This window comes from Diplotaxodon limnothrissa, linkage group LG14, assembly GCF_057381915.1.
Source record: "Diplotaxodon limnothrissa isolate DT_005_m linkage group LG14, D_limnothrissa_male_GT1.1, whole genome shotgun sequence".
In the NCBI taxonomy this organism is placed as follows: Eukaryota; Metazoa; Chordata; class Actinopteri; order Cichliformes; family Cichlidae; genus Diplotaxodon; species Diplotaxodon limnothrissa.
Genome location: NC_140609.1, coordinates 34,095,362 through 34,119,087, shown reverse-complemented (window position 1 = coordinate 34,119,087; position 23,726 = coordinate 34,095,362). Strand labels below are relative to the sequence as shown.

Below are 23,726 nucleotides of genomic sequence, written 5' to 3'. Positions count from 1 at the left end.
AAAGCCTCTATTTTAATTCCGCATTATTGAGCTCACACGATGGAACGTTGTATCGTTTCTAGTCAGGAATCCAGACGGACGTTTTTTTCAAACGGACCACAACATCTTTCCCAAAGTTGACGTGGAAGTGTTTGTGTACAATGGCTGATACTAAAGTAGAAATTTCAGCTGACAGCTCGACTGCAGCACAAAATGCAAATGCGGCTTCACAGCCGAACAATCCTCTGTCGAGGAAGCTTAATAAGATATTAGAAACCAGACTTGACAACGACAAGGTAAGTCGGAAGACGTTAGCTTCTTGCTTTTTGGCTAACTAGCTGAATGTAGCAACGAAATAAGTCGTGTTTAAATCGGCCGTTCATTATTATTAGAATGATTTTTCGAAGTTAATCTTTCCAGGTGGCAGTTGATCATCTCTGACTCTATCAAAGCTCGGTAATAACATTGGTCAGATCTTTAGCTGTCCAAGACTTAGCTTTTTGCTGCATCCATTCACTCTTGTTATCCCACCACAAAGTGCTTGTTATTTAGCTCAAATAAAAGGAAACATACACTTCAAGTGTGAAAATGCAGGCCACAAAACTATTTCCACATTTTATGTTCATTTTGAGATATGTGGATTTGCCAGCTAAAGCAGCTGATAGCTTGGGACATTACAGTTGTCACAACACTGCAGCTGACAGTAATGGTTTTGTTGCTTTGTACTTCCAGGAGATGCTTGAGGCTCTGAAGGCGCTGTCGGTGTTCTTCACTGAAAACAGTTTACGCACCAGGAGAAATCTTCGCGGGGATATAGAGAGGCGAAGTCTGGCGATCAACGAGGAGTTTGCGCGAATATTTAAAGGAGTAAAAGAGGTGATATGGAGTTTATTATAATTGATGAGCTCTCAAGGCTGTGGGATCATAGCCAGAAAAATGTATAAAATATATATGCAGTAACTGAGGTGGGTTGGGAATTTCCACAATGAGCAAATAAATCTGTTAATTTTTAACTTTATTTTATAAAAACAGTAAATATTAGGACTTTTTATTTCTAAAGAAAACAGTATTTCAGGGAGTGAAATTAGAGAGAGTGATTTATTAAGACTTCTACTACTTCCAAACAATTTATCTGGGCATTCATAGTCTTTTAATACTAGATATTTTGTTCTGACGAAGAATGAGTCATTACTTTTATGTAGTTCTGTGTGCCAATGTCATTTCAAAACTAATTCATTAATGCTTTTAAAGTTGCTTCTGTGGAGAAAAATGCCATCATTCAATCATAGACATCTCTTCCCTTCATTCTAAGCCCTTACTAGCAGGCAATTACAGGTATGTTCATACTTCAAATGCACCAAAAGTAATTTATAGTTAGTTTTTGTTCTCGTACTAAGGAAGCACTGATCCAGTTTTTTCCATTTCTGATACAAGGCTATGGTAGCGCTGAGAAATTAAAAATGCACTGTGACTTAAAAAAATATAACAATGATGATAGTAGTAATAATAATAATAATAATAATAATAATAATAATAACAACCTTGGTTAGACTGAGAGGCTGAGTGCATTAATAAGGTCTTAGAAGCAGGGATAAGCAGGGATCTGTCCATGTAGAGCTTTATATCTTAATAACAGAATTTTAAAGTGGATTCTAAATATCTCTGGAAGCCAGTAAAGGGATCCAAGAATAGGTGTAATATGTGACCACCTCCTACATTTTGTTAGCAGCCTTGCTCCTTGTGTTGTGCCCCAGTTGGAGACGAGTTAATGAGGACCAAGAGATGCACGTGAAAAGTGCATTAGAATAATCAAGGCAGAAGAAAATTAAAGTTAAAGATGATTGAATGACAGTGAAGGATTGATTTTCACAATATTGTGTTACCAGCATCAGGATGAAGGAAGTTTGAAATGTAAAAACACTGCAAGAGCACAGACAACAAATAAAAGCTCACAAAACATGCAACAGAACACACAGACACAATGAGGATGATTTAGAGGAGACAATAACGTGAGAGAACAGCTGCAGTAAACAGCTAACAGCAAATATACATCTACAGTATTATATGACTTATTATTTATTGCCTTTCCTGTTTTTCTCTCTCACAACACTGACAGATCCCCTGCTTATTTTAGGCGTGTCTCAGTAGAGTCTGTTGCATCTTTCAGTTTCTGTCACTTCAGTAGCTTTATGATGTTGTCTTTACTTCATGTTATTATCTCCCTTAAATAACTTCTGTTGCAGTTAAGGGAGCTTTGGTTTTATTCAATTTTTTATTATTTATAAGATTTTTTTTTTTTACTTTTGTTTTTCTTCAGTTGTATATTTTGTGTGCTTTTTCAGCATTTATTCAATTAACGGATGTTTTTACCAGTGGGTTTGACCTCTCAGGCCACAAATACAATACGCTGAGAAGGTACAGTACAATACTGATACCGTGGTATCAAAATCAAGTACTGATCCACTACAGTTGTTGTTTCAATAAACTGCATTACTTATTCTGAGGAGAGAAGAGAACTGGGAATCATTTCATCTTTTGTTTAAAGCAACAGCATATCCTACTGTAGAATAAATGTAAATGTTAAATGTAGAATGTAAATACTTTCAAGAATATAACTTTACAGAGTTGGTATTTGCTGGTAAATGATGAACTGGTAGAAGGAAAAAATGCATTCATGTTATTTTGTAAATTTAGTTGCACAAGTCTCATTTAGGGTAAGTTTAAAGTCGTCACTGCATGTGGCCAAATGGCCATTCATGGTCATCCTGGTTTCTCCGTTCCCTGCTCTTAGTCACACTATGGGTGCATCACCTCACATACACACACAACATGCTGAGTGGAGCTAAGAAAATACAGATGCGGTAAACATAACAAGATTAGGAGTGAGCGTGCCTTGAGGGCAGCCATTCCCCAACTTCAGACCACTGTGGCCCACTTTGATATGTGAAAACTGTCCATGCAGTCAAACTTGTAGTCACATCTCTGAATATCACACAAATTTAATTTAATTATTTGCATGACTTTTGGAGCCAATCCTGAAGAATTTTATTTTATAGTCCCATACAATGATTGGACCAAAAGGACTATAATCTGATTTACCCTTTATCCTATAGAAGTAAGTCAGGTAACATTTGAAAAGGCTCAGCTTTCAAAATTGTGTGTTTCAATCTGTTAAAGTTATCAAATTGCGTAAGGAAAAAAAATAATTTCAGTTGACTAATTTTTTTATTTTTTATTTTTTTTAATGAGTTGATTGTAACTGATGGGCGCAACTACCATACCTTCACACCCCATCAATAGGCCCTAGCACATACTTGGGGAATTTCTGTATTAGGGAAAGCATGCTGGATGTTGTCAGTTATGTCAACTCATTTGACCACAGTTAACGGTTAAAGCTTTTGCAAACATACAGAGAAAAGCTTTTAGCATCACAGATGTGAAAAGGCTCCAAACTTCTCACCTTTTGATGTGAGCTTCCTCCCTGCTATGTTGGCTCTCCCATTAGAAACTGGTGCACTGCAGCTGATTTGTGGTGCTGTAAACTAAGAACTGAATTAAATGCATTGGCCTTTTAAATCAGCTGTTGTCACAACACCAGATCAAGCATTTTGAGTAAGGATCAGGCTGCTATCCAATCCAAATATCACATTAGTACATTCCTTAATCGAAAGCTGATATCCAAGATCTGTCCTACAGATACTTTATCTCTCTTTATGCAACTCACTAGATCTTGTGCGAAAAGACTAGTTATTGGGCGAGTCACTGATCTAGAGTTCAGAGCCCAGATGACTTGCAGAAATCTAGTGCTCCATCTAATAAAATAAAAATATGCTTACAATTTGGATATTTCTTTATCCAAAACACAAAAATGTGTGGTCTGGACTCTGGACCAGCTTTAGAAATATTCTCACGGCACACTGTAGTACTACTTGTGTTTGGTTTTTGAATGTGATCAGAGGTGCATCAGTGCTGGTGTAACTGATTTCACATGATCTGTAGGAGCTTGAAAGTGTTCACGAGGATGTCCAGGCGATGAGCACATGTTGTGAAGAAATGACCAATAGATTAAAGGTACGTTAATCAGCTCCATATGTTTCAAAATTCTCCCGTAAGTTTAAAAAACATGACCTAGTTTATTCTTATTGGCTTGATGGCGTGTATCAAAAATATGACTAAAGTGATTATAGAGTTTATTTTGGGAATATAGTTATTGTAAACTGTCTTTTAAACATAATCCCTCTTCTACAGGCTGCAAAAGAGCAAACACAGGACCTCATAGTGAAAACCAACAAGCTGCAAGGAGAAAAGTGAGTAAATTTGGATGTGTGTGGAGATCAGCTTGTAACTTGATGTATATTTATGTTTTTAAAAAAGGATACAGGTGAAGAATCAATTGTGAATTGTCCTTAAGAATAAACAAAAGGAAATAGACAGTTCAGTTGGATGCCTATAATTTGTACTTAATGGCTGACTGACAATCTTAATATCTTTTATCACATTAATGGATGGAATAACTTGCGTATACTTAAGTGCACTGATGCACTTAAGTAAAGTTCTGCAGCAGGAAAAAGATTGGTTGACTTTGAAAGTTATTGAACTTTATTTTTATTTTTTACTTTATTGTTATTTGAAAGTTTATTGGACCCAGTTTGTTTGGAAAAATAGATCATGCAGTATAGGATAGCACTTTCTTGTTTTCCCATATTTGCCTCGTACTGTTAGCTGCCAAAGAGGACTTCTCCATTTAACTGGAACATGTTTTAAAAAATGCAAGTGTAGTAGTAATACTATTCTGATTGTTTACAATATAAGATGGTCAGCAAAAGAGGAGCAGACCATAAAAGGCCATAAAAATAAAACTAATACAGAATCCTACAAATTCAGGCCAGTTATGCTTATTACTTATTTAACACTTACTTTAAATGACTAAAGTAAAAGTTAAAATATCTCTTAATTCAGCTGACTTTACACATAAATGCTTTATAAATCTTTAACACCTCTATACCACCTCTGCAAAAACCAATGTTCTCATTTATTCATTGACACACACCATTGGGGGGCAATGAGAATCAAATCTGGACAACTACCATCTGTCTTCCAGCTGTCCTACTTACTCCAGTGTTACAGTTTCGATATCCACAAGTATGTGGGGCTCAGCTTAGTCTTGAGTTGCTTGGTGATTTATACTGCAGTGAATACTACTGCAAGTCATCAAGGTGGGCTCCAGTAGTGGCGTGTGAACAGGTGCAATCCCAGTTTTAGATACAAAGGAAGTACAAGGTTATCACTGAAAGTTGTCTGACCATCACTCATTTAGGTGATAGTGTTACACGTGAACATGAACTGTACTTCTGCATCAGATCTACATTGTAACTTGCACCATAGCCGGAACCCTATTTTAACCCTACGCTGTAACCTTCTGCGACATGCATCTTTCCGAGAAAGATGTCGGGTCGAAAACATAGCAAAGCGACTTGTATGGTGCGGAAGTTTGCGGTGTAGTTATGAAAGGAGTTTCTGGTTACTGTGTAAGTTGGGATAAATATTTCCCACAGAAGTCAAAATCAAGCTTAAATTGTGTGCTTTAGTAAGTCAGCTTTTTAAAGTTCTGGCTGCACTTAAAAACCTTACTGCACAAGACAGTAAGGTGATTTGATGTTACTGATACCTATGATATGTTACTGCATTTTTAACTGTACTTTGAATATAACTGTAAAATAATTAACAGTTAAGATTCAGAAGAACAAGACAATATTAATAATCCTTACAGTCTTCTCTACATGTAAATGTAAGTCTCAAAATCAAGGGTTTGTGGGGGTTTTCCTGTGCACTCTCAGATCTAATTGAAGCCAGACTCTTACTGGAGAGCAGCCGTCAGTACATTCCTGCGTGGGTGTGTGTACATTAAGATTTGCTGACAGCACATATTAACGTCTATCAGATATGCAGATCCAGTACAGCTCATGATACCGAGTCAAACTGTAGACACGCAGTGTATATTGGGTACTCTCTTACAGCTCTTGGAATACTGATGGATATTTTTTGGTTGAAAGCCTTCCAATAATTTTTTATCTAGGTTTCATTAATCTGAATTTGGCCACAAGAGTGCTGGCAGCAATGCAAAAATAAAATGTCCCCCCCTCCCAACATCCTGTTGGCTGATGGCTGACAATTCGGGTGGGGTTCATTAACATTTGTGCCAGATGTGACCTCCGCGCTCAGTGACCTTGCCAGTTGACATGGAGGCAGGGGTAGAGATAATGTAGCTTCCTGGCAAAAGACATTGCTGACAGCTGTGATGTACTGCGGCAATTCCATGCTCCACTGGCACAGCTTCAGGACCTCCTAGACAAAAAGGTGACATGGGAGCAGTGGCAGCAAGATTGAAGAGGAAGGAGATGAGTTCCGAGACTGAGAGCAATGAAAGACACCGGTGGGGATAAAGCCAACAGTGAGCGTGTGCAGGCAATTTTTTTTTAAAAACAACGTGTCGCTTTGTGCAGTGGGTCCTGTTGAAGGTGAACAGTCAGAGGTTTTACAAGAATGCCCTTCTGAGTGGCCTCTTGCCTTGTCTTCTTCTTTGCGTAGCAGTCCCGTGGGACCTGCTGTCTGTCTGTGTGACATTTTCATTTGCAGAACCGCAATGCCCCCACAACGAGATTGGACAGTTTGTGAACGCTGGGCTATGACCTTGTCTTTAGCAATTTTGTCCCAGAAGAGTTGCCAAGGGTGTGCAGTCAGGCTGTCTTTCTTCACCCACCCACCACTCAGCTCACTACACCACCCCACTCCAGTCTTCTTGGTCCGATCTATTTCAGGTCACACAACCCTCTGCAGTCCTGAGACACTTCTTTTTTTTTATGTTTTGTCCTGTTGACACTTATTATAGCAGTGCTGCATTTGCCACACAATCCCCCATGTTTTGCTTACAGGGCAGCTCTACTGAGAGAGTGTAATCGTTTTCAAAGGCCTGCAGATGCTCCAAAATTGTATTTACTTGGCCGAGGAGGCCTATCCTCTACTGTTTGCCGTCTTATCTGCCGGTGGCACTGTGTCATTTGTCAACACTAATGAAATGGAAGGCAACAGCAGATCACTTACAGTGTGCAGAAGCAAAGGTGGGAGCATAGAGCTCCTTTGTTTCGAGCTGGTTCTGTTCAAAGATGCTGTCAGCAAGAGCACATTAGGTTGATATGTTGTGTGCTGTTCCGTAATGAAATGTAATGTTACCCACCTGTACTGCTTTGTGTGATCATTGGGTTAGTGTGACATGTCATGGTGTTGAACAAGTTTAGACGTCTCACAAACAGATGTTTCCGTGTAACCGCATGAGCCAGAGCTGAAGGGCATGAACTGTTGGAGCTGTTTACTGAGATGCTCGTAGTTGGCTGCCTACATGGCTAAGATTTACCTGCATTTCCGTTGTGGCAGAAACTCATTTGCCACATTAATTCCGTGAGCATGTGATGAATGATCAAATATGGATCCCTGAGAATAAATGTTCTCAGTACGACGTCGGGGCAGGTCATTAATAAATACAAGAGTGCTGAAACCCCTTAGAGAACAATCAGGGACATCAATAACAACCCGTGTAAAATGACACTTGAGCGTTATTAAGACTCAGCTTGCTGCTAATGAGGACATGGCTGTGAGTATGCCTTTATGCTTTCTGATGTAACTGCATGCTCTCTCTGATCGCTGGCACTTGGCTAACAGCTTTGGGAGTGCCAAATTTCTCTGCAATTCTTTGAAATGGCCCCTGATAGATGCTAATGCATAATCGACCTACATGCTTCTGAACTCGTGTGAGACTATTGGACATTTGCTTATTAAGGAGAGGTGTTGCACTAGTTCTTTTCTTTTTTTTATGCATATGCTTATCAGTCATTTTTCAATTTAAGCAATATTGCAATTCTTTTTAAACAAGTCACCTTACATAAGAGCAAATGGAATTGGTAAACGGTGCTCTGCAATCAGGCTGTCAGTTTTTATAAACTTGGTGCCAAGCTCATAGCGCTTGGCACTGTGAGGTAATTAAGAAGGTACTGACAAGGCTGTTTATGAGCTTGAGCAGTGTTATATTGCTTAAACAATTTTCATGCTTGAAGAGACTAAATCAATTGGCCTTATTGGGAAATCTGAGCACACACAGAGACACCAGCAAAGACACAGGCTGTGACTTGTTTTGATCTCGTCACATGACCCAGCTCTAATTCAATTTTGCACGTGTTGGATATTGTTAAGATCAAAGGTAAAATATTGACTAAATTTTCCTTTGAACCACTAACCCATAGTCTCTTGTCATACTTACAGTGTGCTGTTTCCGATTCACTCAAGTACTGTGCCTCTCTCTGGTATTCAGTAATTGCAGTCTTGCGAAGAATGTGTCATGTTCTGACAGCACTGTAGAAAATGATCCTCCTGCTCCACTGTTCCTTTGCTCTTGTTTGGTGTGTAAGAGAGCTCCCACAATCCCCCTCTTTTCACCTTGTACAGCCTCTTTGTTGTGATTTACATCCTGGAGGAACGGGTCTGTCACTCCTGGCTCGGATGTGAGGGGGCATTTCTTATCTTCTAAAGGTGAATCTGATGATGCGGGAGCAAAGTTTTTTTTTGTGCTGCTGCTAACATGTCTGTCAAGTTTGGCGTTTCCACACGGCGAAGACGAATTAAGGATGCGAAACAACGGGGTACGAGTTAGGATGAACCGCATTATGTCGTATTTTATTTAGAATGGGAAGTTGAGTAAATAATAAGTAGTGGTTCACCCATAATAACTGAAAATAAACACGTAAGCTTCATTGTTCCCTTTCAGAAATTGCTAATGATTTTTCTTTTTGTTGTTATTGTACATCCGTGCGTTTGTCTTTTTATTCCCTCTCTCCCATTGTGAAGATAATAACTCAAGTACCTTAAATGATAGAAATTCCATGTTTATACCACAGTATCTGACTGTAGAACAGATGATCCAATTAGATTTTTGTCAAAGCCTGCTGCATAAATTTGCATATTAGTGATAAAATCGTTTTTCTTCAGACAGCCATTGCTCCTCACCCTAAACGAGTTTACAGATTTTGAATTAACAGTGAGTGTGTTTGTGTGAGGACCAGCATGTTCACATGGAAATGGTTTCTCTCTGTTTAGTTAATGACCTTGTTAGCATAGCTTGTTATTTTGGTGCGATATCAGTGTTTGAGTGTCTCTTGTTTTAATTTGTTATCTCGCAGTAATGTGATGTTTTTTTTCACTTACTCCTGCCAATTTTCATTCCATTTCTCTCCCTTTGCCTTTGGAGTTCAGTGCATTCTCTTCTCGCAGGTACTTCTTATGCAAAACATATAAGTTTGTTCTTTTACTTTACCTAAATATTGTACTGTTAGGTGTTTCTAACAGGCTAAAGAGCTGTTTTGGACAATCCACTAGTGAAAACCTGAAACACAAAAGGCCAGTTTATGTAGGGGGTGCTCTGCTTTATCGCTGAAAAAGTAAAAAAAAAAACTAAACTTTTTACAGTCACAACTTACAATTTTGATGTCGACAGGTAGCTGTAATGAAGCCAGCTTTTAAAGTATGCAATCCAAGCGTGCCGTTGGATCTGTTGTGTGCTGCAGCAAAATCTCAATAAAGATTTTGCTTGAGGTCCTACAGTGTGTTTGAGCCTTGGCAAGTTCTACAGAGAAATACTGAATTACTAGTTTCTGTAACAGTTTTACAACCCTTTACTTTCAGCCGGCTGAGCACTAGTAATGGCCATGTGAGAGACAACTGTCAGATAATGTTGGGTTCTTCTGTTCTACCCAAATAACCCAGTTATTTACTGATCTTTCTGCACTTTTGCCAAAGAGAGAGACTATAGAGGAGTTGGCTCACACGGGGATGAAGGGAGGACACGTTGCTGTTCCGCTATCCCGTGACAGAGTTCCCCATTTGATCAGGGTGGTTTCCATGGTCACTACTGTGTTAAGACACTTATTGTCACACTGATAGCCATCGCTCTGCAGTCATTGGTGACAAAACCTGGTCGGTATCTGGCTCTGTGCTTTCTTTGTGTCTCTTCTCTTACTCTGATATTCAAGCTGCTTCACATGATGCCTGTGTCCCACCCTGCTTTTACTCTGTTTTCTCTGTTTGTGTGTGTGTGTGTGTGTGTGTGTGTGTGTGTGTGTGTGTGTGTGTGTGTAGAGTGTGATTGCCATCTGCTGCAGGATTTTGATCATTGCACCCTGTTGACAGCTTGCCCCCTTCTTTGTTAAATGAAGGCATATAAGGTAGTTTTTCACACCTTTTTATTTGTGCAGTAAGGAAACACAAGGGGCCGTAACAAAATGCTGTGATAACACTCTTTGATGAAAGACTGAAGAAAACAAATTTTTTTTTCTATGACAAAAATCCACAAGGGTTTTATAGAAAGACATAAAACATCATGATGATAAGCAAATACCCTGCTGAACAGAAACTAAAATAGAAGTGCATCATAAGGATAAGAAAAGGTTTTATTACAGTGCAGCTGTGACAAGTCAAGGAAATGAACAACATTTATCTCTTTCCATTCAGTCAGCGTCTGGAGGTGAGGGCTCAGGTTGCTCAGGCATTCCTCACCAAGTTCCAGCTATCTAATGAGGAGATGGCCACACTGCGAGGGTCTCGAGATGGACCCATTACTGAGGTAAATCTCTACTGTCATGAACAATGAATTAGAAGAAGTGACAAATCTTATGTTTTGCAGGGGAAGGATTAGGAGACTATATTTTATCTTTAATTTTTTTGACTTGTCTTCGGTGATCATCTTTCTACTCGAGGCTATACTACCTGCATACTCCATGAAATCTATAGTAAGATGTGAACAGTACTACAATTTCTTAGCAAGTAAATGTTCAATGCTATATTTTCCATCTCTTTATACATTATATCAAGAACTGAATGCAAATACAAAAAGAAAACTGCTTTATTGATCAAATGCACTTTATGTTTTTTACTGAGTACCCAGAATATCAGATTGTTTTTGCAGTTCTGCTAGCATTATTGCTCAGATTACATAATTTGTGTGTTGTTTATTTTGCCAGGATTTCTTCAAAGCTCTCAACCGAGTGAAGCACATCCATGAAGATGTGAAAATCCTCCTGCGAACTAACCAGCAAACTGCAGGGTAAGATCCACATTTCACTGTGTAACTGCCTTTGCCTCCACTTTCACTGAAATAAAAGAATGTCACTTACAGTAATTTAATCTTTGTTATATTCATCTCTATTAAATTTAATAATTTAAGTGGAAGAATTACCAGTAAAGTGTATTCACATCACTGTTATGCTTCTGACATTATGCAGCAAGTCTCGAGTGTTTAATGTGTGGTCTTGGCTTGCATGCTTCTTCTAGGTTAGAGATCATGGAGCAGATGGCAGTGTTACAGGAGACCTCATATGAGCAGCTCTACCGCTGGGCTCAAAGTGAGTGCAGAGTAGAAATACATAAAAGGCATGTGCATGTTCTGAAAAGACAAAGAAAAGTATGATTTTTTTATTGCTTTTGATCATGATGTGTTCTTTTTGGTTTCGCATTTAAACAGAAAACTTTGCTCTTTCAAGTGTGAGTAACTGCGTGTATTGGATACATTTAAGGATACATGTGACTCATATCCTGTCTGTCTTTGCAAAAGAATGCCAGACTACAATATTTTCCGCAGCTTAGCCATGTGTTTTGTCACTGATGTCAAATGGATTGGAAATAAACTGTTTAGGTCACAGTAACTTCATTTGTGTCTTCATGAAATTACAAAATGTAGAGCGTCGGCTAAATTATGAGCTGCTCTACGCACGCTTGTTTTGCTGTGGTTTAGACCTGCCAAAAGCCTGAAATACAGAGATTTGTCAAGTAATAGTTTGTTAACTGTGAAGTGACACTAGGTTAGAACGTTGTTTGGTCGTTTTTGAATTATGTATTTTGGGGAAACCTCTTTTTTGTCAGTTGTTTAAGACTGAGAAACAAATTTTACTTGCAGATACAATTGCAGATTTATCTGTGTTTCCAGCTTGAGTTGAGATTGACAACAGTGGATTGTGTGTTTTGCCACAATCTGGAAGCTTGGCTGTGTGCTTGTACTGTGTGAAACACAAGCAGAGTCACCAAATTCAGGGGAAAGAAGAAGAAGAAGAAGAAGAAGAAGAAGGAAAATAGAAAATTTGTTTTCTTCTTCTTCTTTGATTTGCTGTCCCCAGCAGGGTCGCCATGATCCACAACATTTAGCAACAAGGAGTAGAGCATAACTCTCAAGACTTCTGTTGTTAAAATCATCAGATTATGCTCCAGTGGAAGTATTTCTTGTTTTATTTTGTTTCTTTCACCATAGATGAATGCAGGGGACTGACCCAGGAGACGTGTGATATCAGCCCCGTCTTAACTCAAGCCATGGAAGCCTTACAGGACCGACCTGTTCTTTACAAGTAACATATAATCACACACATTAACAGAAGCATGTCTCTGTGTTTGTCTTTCTCTTTGTGTCAGCATGTCTTAAAGTCCTGAACCACAGGATCATATTGTGGCTAAAACATTATTTTGGATTTCATAGTAATAATAGTAAGATAGGCCACAAAATACATCTACAAACTTTCACTACAAATCCATGTTAACTTCAAAATTATGTAGGGTTTTTTTTTCACAGTGACTATATTGCACTGTGTTATTGTCTTCTTCTGGCAGTCAGTGGTGAATAGTGAGAACTAAGGGCATTGTTGTCACTGTGGTCTTGGAAAGAGAAGCAAAAAGCGTCTAAGTTATAAAATGACGGCCTGGCACAACCGAATGTTGCCCTCGTGCAGCCTGTAGGACAGGAGAGGGGAGGTCTGCTAAAAGGGAAAAAACAATCCCTCTTATTATAAAAATAGTCTCAAAATAAATAGTCTTAAATATATGTCTGCAAATTTCTGAAAAATCCTCTATAAGTAGTATAAATTCAAAGGTTGTATTTTGAATTTCCAAATCTACATCACTCATAGTTTTTATAAGGAGTATTAAAAAAAAAAAAGGAAATCACTTTCCTTTGCACTCAGTTTTCCTCTCCAAAGTTCATTGTGTGTGTTTTTTAAAGTCAACACAAACAGTATAATGTACTGTGTAAGCAGTCTTTCTTTCTTTCATTGCTGATTGTTATCTGCATCATTCCCCCTGCAGTCTACAGAAATCAGTGTAACATCTTTACCATTTTCTTTCTTATAAGCCAAAGAGAAATAGTCATTAGTCTTGTTTTTTTGTTGTTGTTTTGTTTTGTACAATTACAAATGTTTCCAATTCAGTTCAATTTTATTTATATAAAGCCAAATCATACTAAGAGTTGCTACAAGGCACTTGTAAGGTAAAGACCCTATGATAATACAGAGAAAACCCCCTATAAGCAAGCCCTTGGCCACAGCGGGAAGGAAAAACTTCTATTTAACAGCAGAAGCAGGGAGGGAATCTGAAAAGTAGAGAGGGACTTTTGATTGTAATGGGGGATTTATTCTTCTGTGTCAAATCTATGCTGTTAGTAAGTGTTAACCACAAAACTCTTTCTAACGAAGACATATCCTACACCTTAACCCGATGTGCCCTGCCTGGAAATGCAACTACACGTTCCACTGAGGTAGCCCACAACTATTGCGAATGACCTATTAAGTACTGTCTGTGTATTTCTTGGAACTTTTTTGCTCCAGTTATTGAATTTATCAGTGAGAGAATAACAATCATTCAATATAAGGAGTTATAGTCAAAGCCTCAACATAAGTAGAGGCTAAGACAGAGATTTCAGCATATTTGTGGAGGGAGATTGCTGAATGCCAGACTGTGCAAAGAAATATCAAAGCTACAAACTCAAGGGGCAAATATGTTTGCCTCTGCGGAAAAAAACCACAACACAGAGCGGAGATCCAGGAGGGAAAAAAGTCCCGACCTTCTCTTTGTTTGTATTGTGGCTGACACCAGATTCAAAACACTGGGACGTGACCACGAAGTAATTAACACATAAAACTCCACGCAAAAGCACAAATGCTTTTAACAGTGTTGCCACTTATGTAGGTTATGTTGTAGGCTCTACAAAGATTGACCGCATTAGTCTAAATCCACAGTAAGTCTGTAAATACAACTTGGACACGCATAAATATTGATGCTTTGACTGAAGCAACAGAATGAATGCAGAGGTAATGCTCTGTGTGCTCAAAATTAGCCAAATGCATTCAAATGTATAAAGGTGTGCTACGGGTCAAACATTTTCTAATTGATAAAATTTTCATCGCGTATCAGGCTAATTCATTTTGGTCACTGTCTCGCACAGTTGTGTTATTGAAGCAAATCCACTCAAACCAAAGCTAGGACTTGACACGTTAATTCCAAATTAAACGTGTTAAATTGAAAAGGCTAAGGAACAAAAAAAAATTAATTGCCCAGTGTTTTGGACCATGTGAGTCAATAACATTGAAACATGTTACTCACAGAAAGAGGAAAAGCTTAAGGGCTGAATCAACATGTGTTTTAAACCAGTGAATATCAGTATCTGCAAATAATTTATACCTTCTAGTACAGGAGAAGGTCATTCGTCCTGACAGAGAACAAATATTTGCTCATAGATTTTCCGAGGCATACCGTGAGATTAACAAGACAAGTGAAAGTTTCACACGTTTTTTTTCTTTTTTGCTTTGTTTGTTTTTGTGGCAGACCTCTCCCGTCTGTCCCGCTTTCTCGGAAATGCACCTGTCTCTGCACCCACAAAGTTTCCAAGGTCAAGCTCTGGCTGTGGATGTTGAGGCTTAGAGAGAAGATATGAGAATTTTTGGAATCTTAAGTCAGCGCTATCTTCTGTTTAGTCTGTCACAGAGCCTGACACTGCATGGTCTTCAGAATAACCTTAAACTCTTTCGTTCTGGAAAAGCTCCCTTCATGGGCAGGGATAGCTCAGTAGGTAGAGTGGGTGCCCCATGATCGGAAGGTCGGGGGTTCGATTCCCCTTAACAGCTACCCTGAGGTACCCCTGAGCAAGGTACCGTCCCTACACACTGCTCCCCGGGCGCCCAATGGCTGCCCACTGCTTCACTGAGTGAATGGGTTAAATGCAGAGAGCAATTTCCCCACGGGGCTCAATAAAGTACAATAATGTACACACTTTCTTCTTCTTCATTGTTGACCTTACCGGCTGACCACACTGCAGCCTGCACAACAGTACAGCTGCTTGTTTCACATTACATTTGGTTGTTAATTATTGCTTTGTTTCCTTTTGTTTTGTAAGGTACACTCTGGATGAGTTTGGCACTGCACGCAGGTGTGCCGTTGTTCGAGGTTTTATCGACGCCCTCACCCGTGGTGGGCCAGGAGGAACTCCCCGGCCTATAGAGATGCATTCACATGACCCTTTGAGGTACAACTCCCCTCACACTGTAATTTTACTTTAGGTTCTCAAACTGCATTTAAGAGCTGAATACTGCTTTTTCCTATCTTAAAAAAAGAGCTTATTTTCTTATAAGTATGATCATTTTTAAGTTATCAGGTCTGTGGTAGGTCTTTTATAGTTTAGGGAGTCTTCCCTTTAAGTCAGGAATATCTAAGTCTGCACATCTCAAAAGACACATGGCTGTTTGTCTTTAATTCTTTGATGTTGTTGCATAAATAATAGATCAATTTTTAAAAAATCAGAAGAAAAATTGCAGAATCTTGAACAACTATTACTTATGAAAATTCAGTTTTTGATGATATGATAAGGATAGCTTCTCTAATAAATTGTTCAGTAGAACTTTAATAAACAGACACATACAAGCCTCACACTGTATATCAAGAAATGCTCTACAGTTCTTCAGAAGCACAATCATGCCTTTAAAATATTTAGGCTATAAATATTCTAGAGCATAAATCAATCACAGTTTGTTCCTTACTTCTTCGAATTTGGACTCTTAAAACCCAATTCAGGAAGATATTAAATGTCTATTGAATAACAGGATCTGAGTGTACCCGTGTTTCCTGTTGTACCACACACTCCATCTTCCCCCTTCCTCCTCTGCCCAGGAGCCAAATGGGAGATTTTCTCAGAACACCAGCCATGTTTGGAACACAAAATCACCTCCACTTTATAGGAAGCACCAACAGTTCTGAGAACATCAAGTTCTTTCTCACCTCCTTATGTCCTCGATCACACATTCGCAGTCACACAAACATACACTATAATAATTTAAGCTTAGCTTTCCTGTTTTTTACCATTATGTAACACTAAAATTCACGCTGTGTGTTTTTTGGCTGAGGGGAGTGAAACGCGATGGCCCACTGTTGTAGCTGTGACCACAGTATGGAAAGATTAGCCTTGGCTCGGTCCATTGTTGACATGCTGTTTTGTCACCCTTTCAGGTATGTTGGGGATATGCTGGCCTGGCTGCACCAAGCCACTGCCTCAGAGAAAGAGCATCTGGAAGCTCTGCTGAAACAAGTCACTCTGCAAGGTAATGACAAATTATACAATGCACAGTTAAATTCCCATCATCCAGTTCAGGTTTCTGTCCTAAGGCTAATATGGTTGTATGATGCCATTTAAATATAATTCAATATAAATAAGTCATATAAATCGTCTATTCACTAACTATGTTGTAGTTAAGGAATGATGTATTTTTTCTCAGTTGTATATTTATGAATCCAGTGATTACATATACAGTGATCTCAAATGCTAATGTATTTTTTTATGTCTTTGGGCCTTTTGCTTGCATTAGGCGTGGAGGATAACATGCAGGAAGTGGTTGGACACATTACAGAAGGAGTCTGCAGGCCGCTAAAAGTGAGAAATCACATCAAACTACTGGACGGCTGTTTGTGCATCACTATTTGACTGATTTACTCACTGTTAATGTTCTTCAGGTTCGGATAGAACAAGTCATAGTAGCAGAGCCAGGCGCTGTCCTTCTTTACAAGCTGTCCAACTTGCTCAAGTTCTACCACCACACCATCAGGTATTTAAAGTTTTGGTCCAAATAACTCAGCAGCAACCGCAGAGCTACAATGAAAGGTTGATTAATCAGCAACAAAAACCTGAAAAACATCAATTTCAATAATGAAATAATCAATGAACTCATTGTATAGAACAAAGAATTCTGTGGCTTTTTCGACTGGTTTTTGCAAACTGTGGAGTTAGTCTCTTTTCTATTTTATTTTCTATTAGTCATTACAGTAACTTTCAGGTTTCACGCCTTTGGTTGGACAAAAGATGCTACTTTAAGCTTTTAAAGTGTGAGATTTCAGGTTTTTTTCTGCTCAAGAATGGCAAACAAAAGGTAATTGATCATGCAAACATACACTGATTGTGGCTGTCTGTTTATCTCTCTATTTGGTCTTTGTCCAGTTCAATCATTGGAACCAGTGTGGCCTCCTTGCTCATCACTATTGAGGAAATGCACTCACTCAGCAAAAAGATGTTCTTCAACAGTCTAAGCCTTCATGCAAGCAGACTCATGGACAAGGTAGCATAATCCACAGTATTGTTTTTCTTCACACATTTGTGGGGAAGTGGCGGTTTAAAAAAAATCACTAGTGCAGACATAATAATAGAGAATACAACACTTGTAGTGTAATTTAGAAAAGGTGTCACCATATTGTCTGTCCAGCAGAGAGCACTCTGTCTTAGTTATGTACCATATGCTCTTGTGTTACACATTTACTATACAAGCAAAAGGTCCCTGGTTCAATCCCATGAGGACACAAAGAGCGTTCCTTTGAGGTAGCTTTTCTAGTAACAGATCTTCGTCAAAAGTTGTAAACTAGTTTGTAAAATACTGTGTTAGAGAGTTTCTAAATAGTCATATCATCACTTTTCTTTTTGTTATAGCTTCAGTTTACTATTTGTCTATGATTATAAGAAATGTCTGGTGAAATGTCAGTATTTATTTCTTTTTTTGTCCCCTAAAAAAGATCATCGGTCTCAAAAAGCCAGTATCGGTTAGCCTCTTTACGACATCTTAACTAAAGAAAGAGATAAAAGTTCACAATGTTCTTTCATAAAAATGCTTAAATGACAGTGTAGTGAAGTTTAGTATTGCACCATGTGGACACACTTTGTATATTTCAGCTCTACATCTAAACCCTCAAACACAACAAGGCTATTTCTGAACCACTTATGCTTGTAAACAATTTCGGCCTGCTGGCCGCATCATCAAAATGGCGCTAGCTGCCAAGAAACACCAGACTTGTCACCATTTAGTCAAATTGCCATCCAAATATACCTCAGCACGAGCAGTAGCTCTTCCACATTACATGCTGGCTGTGTCCCGATCGATAGCAGTTACAAGAATTATTGCTGTAGCTTGCTGTTAATCAAATTGAAGGCCCTCAGGGTTTTGGTGTCAATTCCACCTAATGCCAGGAACACAGCTTTCTCATAATTTGCTCTATTAGTTGGACAAAGGTGGCCATGCTCAGTTCTACATTGTGTGTCCAGAGGCCAATAAAATCAAAACCCTCTTCATTAAAAAAAACAGCTCAACCGACTGAGGATCAGTGTGATAGCAGGTTGTAGCATTGTGTGCAGTGTAGTTGGTTGACAACTTGCCTGTGTGGAGGATATATCCTGCACACAACTAACCATTGCGATTGCCATTTTGGTTGTTTTTCTACTTCGCTTACATCTTGTCTTATGGCGCCGTCTGCCTGAGCAGGTGGAGCTACCACCTGCAGACCTGGGACCTACAGCCTCCCTCACTCAGACCCTCACCCTTCTCAGGGAGGTGTTGGCCTCCCACGACTCCTCAGTAGTTCCTCTGGATGCTCGTCAGGCTGACTTTGCTCAGGTAAATACATGTTTTTGGATTTAAAAAAATGTATTCCCTAAACTAACCTCCCTTTATTGTTGTCTATTGTAATATTTGTTTCCATCTATTAATTTAGAAAAGGTGCTATTTAACTCAGTGATTAAGGCTTTGTCTTACTTTTTCTCTCCCAGGTTCTTTCTTGCATATTGGACCCCCTCCTACAGTTGTGTACTGTGTCAGCCAGTAACCTTGGCACAGCTGACATGGCTACATATATGGTCAACTCACTGTATGTCATGAAGACCACATTGGCCCTCTTTGAATTTACAGACAAGAGGCTTGAGATGCTCGAGTTCCAGGTCTGTTCCAGTTGTAAACATACATAAATAATTAGTGAATTAGACATTCTTTTTCTCATTTTACGTAGCTGTATTTGATGAATAAGTAAACACCGTGACTCTAATAACAATGATTAAGAACCATATGCTGGTATGGAACAAGACTTATTGAATCACAAGTCTCTGTTATTCCACATTACTGCATCTGTATTGTTCATTATTAATAGCTGATAATTATTCCCATCCTTTTCATTACAATCCGCAGAGGCCAAATCTTTCACTAAAGAGATCTAATTTGCTGTCTCATAAAAGGGTGTGCATCGTGCATTGTTGTTCACGCTCCAATAGTCCATCTACCCCTTTTATTTTTAGCACTTTTTTTGTGTAATTGAACACCACAAGAGCTCCAGTAGAAGCTTCATTATCAACAGCACAGTGATTCTCTATTAATCACAAGTACCATTTATTCACAATGCACGCTTGGACTTGATTTTGAAGCCACTCTCTCCCACATTTTTCAGATCGAGGCTCACCTGGACACTCTGATCAACGAGCAGGCATCCTACGTGCTGACCAGAGCCGGACTAAGTTATATCTACAACTGTGTCCAGCAGCACAGTGCTGAACAGGTCTCACACAGAGCACTTAAACACATGTTCACATGTGCTCACTTATGAGTTTATAGAACTGGATTTTTTTTCTGTCATTTCTCTTGTTAGACACGCTAATGGTCCTCCTTTTTTTTTCTCTTTTTTTTTTAACAGTATACAGACTCCCGCAGTATTGTTTGCACTACCGCTTTGAGACACATTTACAGGCTTTACTATTGCTATGGTTACATGACCAGTTTCTTTGTTAGGGCATAATAGCATGTCCATCAGATTTTTCAGATGAAGGCAACAGAGAAGGGCAGATCTTATCAGCTTGTATTTAAAAATGGGTTCTCCAGTAGTGTCCTGTGCAGATAGGAGCTGATGAGCCTTCCACCCTCTTTATGACACATTTTGCCACTGGACTGACTAAGACCCATAGTTGTGGTTTAGCATGCAAGCTTTGACTCTGGGTCATGTCAGGACATACCACACCCTGCTGCTGCAGTTCAACACAGAGGTCAATCATAAACTGTGATCTTCTGCAGACTATTTCTCTGCCCGGGTGGCCTGTCTTGTTTTTTTTTTTGTTTTTTTTTTTGTGGTTGTCTTTTTAAAAAGATTAAATCACGCCTTTTGCACTTGATTCCAGCCCAACTGTTTAACTCCTTAATACTTTGTGTTGTGCTGTATTTTGGGTTTTTTTTATGATGCATTAAATTTCAGAAACAACAAAACAAAACTATGATTTTAAATGAGGCTTTTCACAGAGCTTGTTGCTAGCAGATGACTTTGTAGGTTCATAGTATGTCTGTTAATGTATCCATATCCCTATAAAACGACTCTTTTGCTTTGAACCTTGCACTGCTTTCTATTTGCTGGTTTTAATGTTGGCAATTTAGGCGCTTAAGCTTGACTTAATGTTACCATTCTGGATAATCAGTGGCAGCTAATTGCCTCAAAGGTATCTGCTGTTGTGTGCACACAGTCAGGCATTTATTTACTCAGTGTAGTTAACGTCAGGATTTAGGAAGGGCATTTCTCTTTTTCGCAAATCGAGGCGTGCATTTCTGATTTCAGTAATTTTGCAAAGATGAACTACACTGACGAGTATTTTCCTAATTCTGTGTCTTATAGGTCAATTAGAGGTTGGGTACTGATTTAAAATAGTGTCTTTGTAAATTTCAGATTGTAAATCATCTAAACCACATATAATTAAATCAGGAATAGCTCCAACTAACCCGGTTAGGCCTTTTAAAAGGACAAGAAAGGAAGTGTCATGCACTGATGCATATTTACATTTATAGATGCTGAGATAAAGATGACATTTTATCATGATATAGCACTTAGATCATATCGTCTAGCCCTAATGTAAATCATCTTTCCAGCCAGCTCTCTAGGGGTCAGCTCAGCCATGCACAATTACGATTACCTTTTTGTAAGCATTTTAAGTTTTGGCCAGAAGAGCAGGTTATAGCTGCTGCTCAAGACAGCATAGACGGTACACAAAGAAACCTTTTTGGCACTGCATGCAGACATGAATAAATGGAGACCCTCCACTGCCTTACCTTTGTTCAGTTCTTTACATTGTTGCTGCTCGAGTGCTGTAACCTGAAGGTGGATTCTGAACTGACAGTTGCTTTTCTTTTCTTAGGGTGCTCTGTCCCTCCTCCCCGGCATGGACAGCTCTTCTGTGAAGGCGGCAATGGTGAGTTATGCTAAATGTGTTAATAAAGCTAAGGCCCATGCAGATACCTGATTCATGATGCCTGCTGTTACCCTTCGCATGCAAACAGGTCCAGTTTGATCGGTACTTGTCGTCCCCTGACACGCTTGTGATGCCGCAGCTCAACTTCCTGCTAAGTGCAGCCATCAAGTGAGTTTCTGTCCCTAATGTTGATAGGTGTTTCTCTGTTCACACAGAGAACAGCATACATGCAATATTCAGGCCTCAAATTAAATGTTTACCCAAATCACCTGGTGTAATAACAGAGTGGAGAGCGTTGTTCTGACTGAATAAAAATAGAACCGGTGCATCGACCTAATTATGTTCAACATTCATCACTTACTCAGATGTAATATGATCATTACTGCATTCTAAACAAAACACTCGAATAAATTTACAGAGAGTTTGGATACTAAATTGCTGAAGCCACCAACACATCAAGAGCACGGTGGGCAGGACTGGCTGTATTTGTCTTACTGATCAGAAAAAGCACATGCTTTTAGCTCAATGCAGCTGCTACATTGGAGGGCTCTTTCTATGAGTTACGTTTACTGGAAAGTGCAGCAGGCTTGAGGAGCACTCTGTACCTCAGGTTAATGTTCTCTATTAATGGACATGGAGGACTGATGGGCAGGACGCCATTAATTAACTTCTGGTCCATTTCTCACCCTCGCTCGTTCCCTGAAATCATCCCTCCTCTTTGTCTTTCTCCCGCTCTCCCCGCTATCGCTCACGTCCGCTCCTCTGCTCACCTAAACACATATAAACAGCCGCCTGCACTCTGAAAAATGCTCCTGGAGCCCACAAATAATGGGAATGTGATTTTAGACTCCTTTCGCTTCACTTTTTGTTTTTCTTTCTTAGTGCACTTGGTTTGGAGTGTGTGGTGTTACACTCAGCACTGTGCCACCTCGTTCTCTGCGGGCCAATTAAAAATATGGATTCTCAAGAGCGTGAGTGGGATACAACCAAGGTGCTCCCACTGTGTCCCCGAGTCCTCTCACCAGGCTCTTCAGCCCAGTTGTTCTATCCTCTCTTTCTATTGCACTGCAAATAAAATGGTCACCTAATGTTTCTTGGACAACACTGAAGCAAATCCTGTCTGTAGAGAAAGAAGTCGCAACTAAAATAAAATGTAGTAATGTTCCTTTTATGTTATTGTCCAATTATAATTAGTTCCTCAAAATATATGAAGATAATGTCTTTCACAGTATCGTAAACACCAACATACTAACAAATAGAACAAAATGGCTTTATTATAATACAAGCACAGTTGTCAGAAATTGTTGCCAATTGTTGTTTTGTTTTGTTTGTTTTTTAAGTTGGCTACATTTTAGAGCTTTAGAACTTTAGATGAATAGTGGCGCCAGATCTTAATTGCATAATTATGACGTCTGTAAAATTGGGACAGAAATCGGAGAAAGAGATTAAAAGTCCCTCATGTGAGCGGTATTTTCTTTGCCAAGTCAGTATGTGTTGTTGTGGCAGTCACCTGATTCTTGTGCCTTAATGCTGTAACGTGCGTCCATAGATGGCAGTGTGCACCACACACTGTTGTTCTTTGTTTTGGTACAGTAGTGGCAGCACACATTGGTCACATGAAAAGACACATCTCATTCAAGGCTGACTTTATTCAGCTCTTGATCAGTGATTAATTGCAACATGCCTTCACTTGCCCGATTAAGAAAAGCTTAAAAAGCCAATTTGATACTGCAACATTGACGGTTTGGTTTTCACGAGTTGTATTTGTTTGTGCAGGGAGCAGATTTTCCGCCAGTCGACAGAATTGGTTTGCCGAGCCTACGGGGAGGTTTACACAGCTCTGACCAGCCCAGCTAATGCCTACAACGACCCAGAAAACCTGGTGCCCAGATCCCCTCAGCAGGTTCAGACCTTGCTGTCATGAGAGACACTTTTGTGCCACTTTGTTGATCTCAAATACACCGGGCGAAGCACAGGCCCAGCAAAGGTCAACCCGCAGGGTATTTAAAGAGCCGTGTAAGTTGTATAGTGTAATAACATCAAAGTATATAAAAGTAGGAGTAAAGGTGGGGTACTTTCTGGGAAATGTGGGGTGTGGTCACTGACCTCAGAGAGAGACAGGACCTGTATATAGAGAGCATTATATGTATATGCTGTATGATGTTTTCACTTTCACTGGGGCTTTCTATCTGTTTTCACCCTGTGTGCTCTTTGGGTTCTATAAGTGTATCTATAAAGTATCTGTACTGAAAATATTGAACATTATATTAAACAAAATAAAAAATAATTTAACAGACTTGTCCAATTTGTTTCTTCACTATACTGACAGGGAAAAACTAAACAGCATTGCAAGGGGGAACCTCAGAAACTC

The 23,726-nt window shown here is 39.2% G+C and overlaps 1 protein-coding gene across 1 annotated transcript; it reads left to right on the top strand.

Annotated features, from left to right (window-relative positions):
• The first annotated feature begins 109 nt into the window (after positions 1 to 109).
• cog6 (component of oligomeric golgi complex 6) lies at positions 110 to 23,585 on the top strand. The gene is made up of 19 exons (XM_085370675.1): positions 110 to 275; positions 712 to 855; positions 3,979 to 4,050; positions 4,228 to 4,286; positions 10,534 to 10,645; positions 11,043 to 11,125; positions 11,353 to 11,423; positions 12,323 to 12,416; positions 15,230 to 15,358; positions 16,336 to 16,427; positions 16,692 to 16,756; positions 16,837 to 16,928; positions 17,318 to 17,435; positions 18,627 to 18,758; positions 18,911 to 19,078; positions 19,579 to 19,686; positions 21,302 to 21,355; positions 21,444 to 21,523; positions 23,132 to 23,585. The coding sequence occupies exons 1-19, from the start codon at positions 141 to 143 to the stop codon at positions 23,277 to 23,279; spliced, it is 1,956 nt and encodes a 651-aa protein (XP_085226801.1). The 5' UTR covers positions 110 to 140; the 3' UTR covers positions 23,280 to 23,585.
• Positions 23,586 to 23,726: the final 141 nt, after the last annotated feature.

Excerpts from the sequence above, each read along its gene's own strand:
- cog6 (XM_085370675.1), top strand. The coding sequence starts at position 141 with ATGGCTGATACTAAAGTAGAAATTTCAGCTGACAGCTCGACTGCAGCA. Across the intron at positions 4,287-10,533 it reads AACAAGCTGCAAGGAGAAAA|TCAGCGTCTGGAGGTGAGGG; the intron begins GTGAGTAAATTT and ends CTTTCCATTCAG. Across the intron at positions 21,356-21,443 it reads CTTCTGTGAAGGCGGCAATG|GTCCAGTTTGATCGGTACTT; the intron begins GTGAGTTATGCT and ends GCATGCAAACAG.